The sequence below is a fragment of the Muscardinus avellanarius genome (genome assembly GCF_963383645.1).
Source record: "Muscardinus avellanarius genome assembly, chromosome: 15".
Taxonomy (NCBI): Eukaryota; Metazoa; Chordata; class Mammalia; order Rodentia; family Gliridae; genus Muscardinus; species Muscardinus avellanarius.
Window position 1 is genome coordinate 59,567,779 of NC_137801.1, and position 9,041 is coordinate 59,576,819.

The following is a 9,041-nucleotide window of genomic DNA, read 5'->3' on the forward strand; positions in this document are numbered from 1 at the left end:
TGGAAGGGAGCCTTCCAGGGCCTCAGGGACTGGAGTAGGTCACACATACTCCCCGCCTATTAGTGGGGAACACCCTGATGATTCACAGAATGGAATGTGTGAGCCAAGGATGTCACCTAATAGAGGGGATGTTGATACTGCTTTATCTGAGAAGTTACATAATTATCCTAGTGTAGAAATGCCATAAAGAAATTCGAGCTGTAAAATAAAAGAGGGGTGTATCCCCCAGAAATTACTCCACAAAGAATAGCAGATTTTTCAGTGAGAAACCTACTGCCCCAGACTAGGCAAGTAACTTGTTAAAAACAGGGCCAAGCCGGGCATGGTGGGAGGCAGAGACAGGAGGATGGCGCTGGTGGCTTGAGACCCTGTTTCCAAATTTAAAAAAAAAAAAAAAGTATAAAATAGGTCTGGGAGTGTAGCCCGGAGGTAGAAGGGTTTCCAGGAACCCCAGTACCACCAAAACAAACAAACAACAAAAAAAAAAAAACAGGGCCAAGCCAGATGTGGTGGTGCAGGCTTGTAATCCCAGCATTTAGGAGGCTGAGACAGGAGAATCACGGTTCACAGATGGCCTCGGCTACTTAATGAGACCTTTTGCAACTCAGTGAGACCCAGTTTCAAAATAAAGAAATAAAAAGAAGGGCTGGGCGTGCAACTCGGAGGTAAAATGCCCCTGGGTTCCATCCCCAATACAATAATAACAATAATAATAAATTAAAATAAAATAAAATAAAATAAAACAGGGCCCAAGAGGAGGCTCTCTGAGGACAGGCACTTAGCAAATCCAATTCCAGATGAATTTTGAATTTGCTAAGATTCAGTCACACCCTCGGCGGACAGCCTCCAGGGACCGCTGGACCTCCCCGACCTTCCACAAGAAAAGGGGGCCTGACAGGTATCTAGCCTCCTGCCACACACACAAAAAATATCCCTACCTTGAGTCCTCTCTGCCTTTCCTACGGATCTACTATTTAGTCCTGCAAGCCTTGAGATGTTTCTTTCTCCTTGCACCCTTGAGAGTCCAATGAACCTTTCCTTCCCCTTGGGTGAAATTCTCCCAGGTGCTCTGGAAGCCCCGGGTCTCCCCGACCTCGCCCCCCGGCCGCAGAAGGCGGGGCTGGAGACCAGGGGGCGCGGCGCGCACCTGTCACCTGGCCGGCGGGGCTCGCTCCCGCCCCTGCCCTGGCCTGGGCGCCGCCCGCCCGGCCCCGCGCCGTCCAATGGCCGGAGGGCAGGGCCCGCCGAGCAAGCCGCGGCCGCCCAGCGGGTCCCGCCCCGTCCCCGGTGCCCGAGCCGGGCCCGGCGCCCTTTAAATGCCACCCAGGCCGGCGCGGCGCGGCCTCGCCACCCTCCCTCCTCGCGCAGCGGCGGCCGCAGCAGCGCGGGGCGCCCCTCTGCAGCCGGAGCCGGTCCGGGGCGCCGCGGCCCCGGGGGCCTCCCCGCGCCCGCCCCACCTCCCCGCGCCCGCCCCGCCGCCCGCTCCCCTCCCCCGCCGCCCGGCCGTGCGCGCGCGTGCCCGCCCGTGTGCGCGCGCCCGCGCCGCCTCGGACCCGCGCCCCGCTCGGCGCAGGAGCGGCGGGATCCCCGCGCCGCGCCCCCGCGCGAGAACATGGCGGGGTCGGTGGCCGACAGCGATGCGGTGGTGGTGAGTGGCGGCTGCCGCGGGCTCCCCTTCCCGCCGCCGGCTCGGGGGCCGGGGCAGCTGCAGCCGGGCGCGGGCAGCCGGCGCGGCCCGGCGGGGGCGCTCTCCGCCGGCGCGGCGGGGGCACGGTGCGGCCCCCGGGCCGAGCCCGGCGGCGCTGCACGTGCGAGCGCGCGGGGCGTGTGCGGGGCGCACGCCGCGCCCCCGACGGCCCGGGGTTCCCGGCCGGGCGCCCGAGCCCGGGGCGCCGCCGCCCCCCACCCAGCCACGTCCCGGTTCCCGGGGGCAGGCCCGCGCGAGCGCTCCCCGAGCGGCCGAGGTTGGAGAGGGGCCTGCCCTCCTCCCGCACCGGCTCGGGCTCCCCGAGGGCCCCGACCTTGAATTTGATCCGGATCCGATGGTCTGGGGATGTTGAGAGGCTTTAGCTACCGGATGGAAAGACGGTTTTGTTCCGGGGGGGTGGGGGGGGGGTTATGTGGTTCTTTAATGGACTACGAAGAGGCGTCCTCTGCAGGCACTGCCTGTGTGTCTGTGAATGGTTGCTGGATTCTGCCCGATCTGTGTAGATTAACTACCATCCCACACACCCCCGACGAAAAAATTGTCCCATGAAAAGTCAATCTGTGTGCTTCTGTTTTTAGAAAATAGATGATGGGCATTTGAACAACTCCTTGGGCTCTCCAGTTCAAGCCGAGGTGTACTTCCCACGACTGGTAAGTGGTTTTGCTCAGTGCCCAGAGTCTCTGGCCGGTATTCCCTTCCTTGCTAATTCCATTCTCTTATGCGTCAGGTCTTCAAGATCTGAGGCCTTGGCTCTCCTCTAACAGCCTGAAAAGTTCCTGTTTCTTTTCTCCTCCTTTGCAGATAGTTCCATTTTGTGGGCACATTAAAGGTGGCATGAGACCAGGCAAGAAGGTGTTAGTGATGGGCATTGTAGACCTCAATCCAGAAAGGTAAGGCAGAATCCTTTCCACTAGCAGAACTATCAGGCAGCACTGGGCCGGGCCCACTCCCGTGTGTGGTTTAGACTCCTCCTCGCTGTGGCTGCTGCTGGTTGGGAGTGCCAAGAAAGTACCATGTTCCCATGAAAAGAATGTGTATGAATCCCAGCCATCATTTATCCAGACAGCTATTTATATCAGAGATGATAAATATAGACCCACATTTTCTCTTTGACCCTTAGGGAGGCCAGTTTTTTGGGTTTTTTTTTTTTTTTTTTTTTTGGTTTTGGGGTTTTTTGTGTGTGTGTGTGTGGTTTTTTTTTTTTTTTTTTGGTTTAGAAACATGGTACTTGGAGCAAGAGTTATCAGTATAAAAAAGAAAAAAAAAACAAACTAACAAACTTTACAAGATATACCCTGGGACTGTTATTTTTTCTTTTTGTCTTTTTTTTTTTAAGAGTTCTGAAGTAGATTAAGACAGATGTGTGAGTGGCTTGGGGTATTCAAAATCTGTAACTTTCAGCCATGTTCAACTCTTTCTCTCCAGAAGTTTTCGCTAGCGCCTACTTTAGGTAACAAAATAAGTTGGTTTGAGGGTAATTCTTCTTCTCCCCAGGCTAACTTCTTATGAAAAGAGTAAGGAGGAGGACTGGGGTCATTTGAAATGTCCTATCACAGACCCCGAATAAATAAACCCACTTGCTTTCCAGCTTCGCAATCAGCTTGACCTGCGGTGACTCAGAAGACCCTCCTGCTGATGTGGCAATTGAACTCAAGGCAGTGTTCACAGACCGACAGCTCCTCAGAAATTCTTGTGTATCTGGGGAGAGGGGGGAAGAGCAGTCAGCGATCCCTTACTTTCCATTCATCCCAGACCAGCCATTCAGGGTAAGTGCCTCGAGAGCTCCAGCTGTGGCCACGGGCAGGTGATAATGTTCTCCTTGTCCTTGGCAGTGTGTGCCAAGAGCTCTTTAAGCAGCCAGAGCTCAGCATGTCCAGGAAATTTATCATCTAATAGTGAAAAAAAGAAAAGAAGAAGAAAAGCCAAAAGAGCTCTGATTGCTGATAGAAATACAAAGTAGCTCCTGGCTCCCGCTCATACATTTAGTAAATATACGCACATTTCTGGGTGTGATTGCGCACGCTTGTAATCCTCGCGCTTGGGAGGCGGAGACAGGAGGATAGCACAGGTTCGAAGCCAGCCACGCTGGCTTAAGAGACCCTGTTTCCAAATAAAAAATATAAAATGGGTCTGGGAGTGTAGCCTGGAGGTAGAAGGGTTTCCAGGAACCCCAGTACCACCAAAAAATAAAAAATAAATATATATATATATATATATATATATTTTCACTTACTCACATTGTCATATCCAGATTGTTAAGAATACTTTACTACCATACGTAGCTACTCTGGAGAGTATTAATTCAATAAATAATTTTCTGTGTAGTATCCCACATAGTATTAGGCTTATAATAAACACCTGCCCTCAACAATCTGATTGATGAATACATATTAATAGGTTTCCAGAGTTGTTCTCATTTTTTCTCAGCCTTTACATGGTTTGAGACTTTTTAAAGAATTCAGTGATGATTATTTCATGTGCTCTCGTTCTCTTTGCTAATCAGGCCATGTCAGTGTCCTTGTTTCCCCCTCTGGGTTAATTAAGCCTCCATCTATCTCATGGTTGCGGGCTGTGTGGCTGACAAATTCCATCCCATGGGCCTGGATGAATATAGATTTGCTTCCCACTATCCTAACAGGCAGGAAACATAACCCAAAACATGCCACCTAATAAAGCAACATCGGCAGCATCTTCCTCCAAGACGGACCTTACCAAATATGAGATGCGACTCCGTGGCGTGTTAAAAAGGACTGGTTAAAATAGTGGACCTGGTGATGAAGGGGCCTTCGTCACCTCTTGTCACATGCATCGCTATAATGGCAGCTCACTCAAGAGTTCTGTGTTTCATACAATCCTGATCAGTCCTCAGTGTGTTGCTCTTCATCTAGAAGTTTCCAAAGGCCTTATAATCTGGAGGAAAAGAGAGAATCCATGACTCTGATATCAGTGATAGAAATGATATTGTGGCTCTTCTAGTTAGAGTGTGGGGAAGGCACCCCTGACCATGACCTCACCCTAGCTCCTTCTTTTGGGTGGTAATGCCCTCTTAGGCTGTTCTTGGCTGAGACAGTTTTCTAATGATGAATTTTTTTTTTCCCCCGATACTGGGGATGGGATCCAGGGTCATTCTACCTTGAAGCTACATCCCCAGCCCTATTTTTTATTCTTTATTTTGAAAAAGGGTCTCGCTGAGTTGCAGAGGGCCTACTAAGTAGTAGCTGAGGCTGTCCACGAATCACGATCCTCCTGTCTCAGCCTCCCAAATGCTGGGGTTACAAGTGTGTGAGCAAGTAGAGCCTCTGACTGCCAGGATGAATACCATGCTCCCCAACAGCAAAACTGAAGTGAAACAGACCATTCTTTGTGATAAAATTTTAGTCATAATATTAATTAAATGTAACTAATAATACATATGGAGCTTCCTTGCATGGTAAATACCAATGCTTTTAATAAATACATCATAGCACAGAACCAGTAATTAAACTTATGGTGAATTACTTAAGGAAAAGGAGAAGGCAAAGCTTTTACAACATGCAGAATCTGTATTTCTGTTTGGCTTAACAAAGCCTTGTTAATTATACATTGTTAGTCCGGTGGTAATTGCTACATAACCTTATCTCTGCCTTAGTGTTTACCATGTTTGTGTGTCTAGACTATTATTACATGCCTCTAGTGGGTACCAGTTCTGCCCTGTGAGGGGTTCCTCTGAAGGTGGGTTCAGAGGCTGATAATGGAGGCAGTAAGTGCCATATAATCAAATCTATGCTATTTACAAACTCCTCTAGTGAAGGGACAAATGTAAAGGCATAAGCAATTTAAAATCTTCAGAGGATACTGAATAGGGTTGAGTACTGGTTCCCAAAGTGTGTTCCCCATTCCTTACCCTGGACCTACTGAATTGAGAATTTGGGGAGTGGAGCCCAGCACGCTGTGTTCTGACTAGCCCTCTGCACGATTTCTTCCAATGTGGTCTGATATTTGAGAATCACTAAAGAATGTGAGCTTTATTTTTCTCTCTCTCTAAAATGAAATTTTCTTTGTTTTCCCCAGCAGTGTTCACTGAAATTGTGAATTGAGATTATTCTTTTGTTTCTTCCAGGTGGAAATTCTTTGTGAGCACCCACGTTTCAGAGTGTTTGTGGATGGACACCAACTCTTTGATTTCTACCATCGCATTCAAACATTATCTGCAATTGATACCATAAAGATAAATGGGGACCTTCAGATCACCAAGCTTGGCTGATGTTGTATCAACAGGATCGGGTGCCACAACCACATGACTCTTGGTCTGGAAGAAGTGTCCTAGCAAGATCTGGAGACTTAAAAAGAAAACAAACCCAAAAGGCAAGCTTCAGTGTCTCTTCCTTCTGTGCATTTTAAGCCCCAAACGACAACCTTAGCTATGGCTTGCCCGTAGGAAGACAGCTGTTGGACAAAGACACCGAGCCATTATTTCCAAAACAAAGTAATACGTTTATGCTGGATTTCATTCAGACTACACTAAAATGGATTTGTGATAATTTGTGATTTGGTAGCAAATTATTCGTCATTTCAAAGCAAGGTGATGTTTAGAAATAAAAGTGCTAAAGACATTTAAAACAACCACGGTACACCGAAATCAACGCATTTCCACACTGACGTGGAACTGTGTAGCACAACCAACATTTTAGTCAGGGTATTTACATAGAATGTAGGTTGTTCACAGTTTATTTTTTTGGATTTTTTTTTTTCACAGCATAATACCAGTTCAGTTTTGGAAACTTTCTTGTAGTTATTTATTTATATTCGATGTATGTATTAGAGAATGAGCATTGTCTCAACACCAAGTTACGGACTTTTGAATGTACAAATATCTTAGGTCTGAGGGGGGAAATTATGTATTACAATCATAAAACAGGTGAATTTATACCTTACAGAATTTTGTTGTATTCTCCATACCCCAGAACGCGGGCTCTATTAATATAAATTGCTCTACGTTCTTTGGGGGATAATTTACAACATCTTGATAAAACTGCTTTTCCAAGTTATTGTCGATCATGTAAAATTCTATTTGCATTGCTTCCTCTTTCCTCTGAATTAGCACAGTATTGGCTTCCTTAAAAATTATTAACTACTTCTCTCTAGATTTACATAATAGCTCATTAAGTTGTTATTAAATTAATTGAAAACACATAAGAAGTGATTATATAGGCAGTTTTTTGAATGAGTATTATTTAAACTTTTAAAAGCATATGAAAATGATTTTGGAATGCAGTGTAAAGCAGAAGCAAATGGTCCTGAATAACATAACTTACTTGGAAATCATTTATATCGACTTAGCTCATTGCATAACTTTTCTTATGTGACCCTCACCAATATCCCTAAGCAATGCCTTTGGAGCTTCAGAAGAGAAGATGCCTCCTGCAGTGTTGGCTCTGTGGCCCAGAGCAGCTCTTCTTGGCTTGGAGAAGATATTGGCATAAGATGGGATCCAATATAGGAAAGAATACAGCCAGTTAACTGAAAGGTTAACTCCCAGGACTCCAGCCTTTGAATCCAACCAAGAGTGTGTTTGCTTTCAATGAAACTGTAGACGTTTCCCTGCACTTGGGAAACTGCTCAAACAGTAGAGTGTGCCCAGCAGGAGGCTTCCTGCTGTCCGTCTGTGTCACCACAAGGCTGGGGATGGTTGACTTCCTGCATGCTGGCCTTCACACGCTGCATTGACCCTGAGAAGGACCCTGGGCATTGCTTTGGCCAGGTAGTGGGGGACGAGGGGTGCTGGGGTGGGGGTGTATTTATATATAATTTAGGTTTTGTTTGTACAGCATACTGCGTCTTGTTATGACACGTCCTTGTCCTGCTTTGCTTTTGAGTTTTACACAACATGCAGAGGCACTGAAGTGGCCACGTCATTTTCACGTGTCGAGAATGTAGACAGTGTTTCAGTACCAAAGTCTAATATACACACAGCAAACTAAAATTGTGAAGTTTTTATACAAGATATCTTTGGATTCTTCTCAACTCAGACTGTTCAGTATAGTTCCGTGGTTTTATATAAGAAGATTCTTTATCCAACATGATGGGCTGCACCTTTTAAAAAGCTTTATTCACCAGCTTACTTAGCCATATTCAGTCAGGAGAACTGTTATTGGCTCCAGGTATTTTCAAGCCTGTGGCTAACTTCTCATGGCATATAAAGCCACTTTTGAGGAGTGTTTGTATAGAGGCTTAGAGGGCATCCTGAAATATATTTGTAGGAGTTCTCATTCAACATACTGCGGAAGACCCATGGGAGGGCTCTTTTGAGTGGTCAACCATTTTCACACAGTGCATAATTCAGTAGAAACTTGAGGAGTGGGGAATATAACTGATTGGAAGTGACCGTGCTCTCTCTACCTATCAGCTAACTCATTAGCAACCAAACACTTAGGCAGCTTAGTGTGAGAATATGGTGTTAACCCTTCATTTCCTATAAAGTCAGTGGGAACCTCTTTGATACGCCTACAGGTATTAATCTAAATGGTGTGATGATTTGATTTAGCTATAGCTAAATGAGTAGGGGCTTAGTCCCAATGTCCTGATGGTTAGCTGTAAACTGAAACACATTCACACCCTCTCCTTGGCCTGTGAGGTCTAAGGTGGGAATTTTAGAATGGAAAGTGCAATTTAAAGCTTCACAGTAAAATATTTGCATATTTAAGGAGTTATTTCTGACCAGAGCCCTAGTTTTGCAATAACCAAAACCAAGGAATAACAATCAGGCTCTGGGGAAATATAAGGCAGGCTTTAGACAATCCGTTTCTGCAGCAAAATTAAAGTTGATGTGTATATCTACTTTAAAAAGTGACTTCTACTTCCTGTGCTATACCAGAATTGTCTTAAAATTATTTTTTTAAAATTTGAAACCCCATTTCAAATCTTATCAATCTCAGTTCAAACAATCCCTCCCCAAGAGATCACTCTTAGGGTTGATGATCTGTTAAGTGTCAAATCCTATTTGTATTAGAAAAAAAAATATCCAAAAAGAGTGAGCAAGCCCTGTTGCCTTGGGAGAAACAGCCTTGGCATTTTCCGGCATTAATATAGAAATAAGGTTCCTATGATGACATATTTTCAAAGAAACACTTTCTTATTTACTGCGTGGTGTAAAATGTTGCTAAATGTGTTGTTACATTATGTTACTGCTGAAAGTAATTTGCACTATAATAAAGGAATTTTCTACAAAACGGTCTCCAGTTTATTCCAGGCTCCAGTTTATTCCAGGCTGCGTTGGGCCCCAGATATAAAGTACCTAGCACAGACCATAACTTCATGTTTTCCATATTGATAAAGAGTAGAAAAGTGTCTCAGG

General features: G+C 46.0%; 1 protein-coding gene across 1 annotated transcript; it reads left to right on the top strand.

The window, feature by feature from the left end:
* Positions 1-1,612: 1,612 nt before the first annotated feature.
* Positions 1,613-5,951, top strand: LGALSL (galectin like; the record flags this gene model as incomplete). Its single annotated transcript, XM_080711498.1, has 5 exons — positions 1,613-1,648; positions 2,287-2,358; positions 2,510-2,598; positions 3,297-3,474; positions 5,808-5,951. 5 exons carry the CDS (start codon positions 1,613-1,615, stop codon positions 5,949-5,951), a joined length of 519 nt encoding a protein of 172 aa, XP_080567624.1.
* Between the last annotated feature and the right edge of the window lie 3,090 nt (positions 5,952-9,041).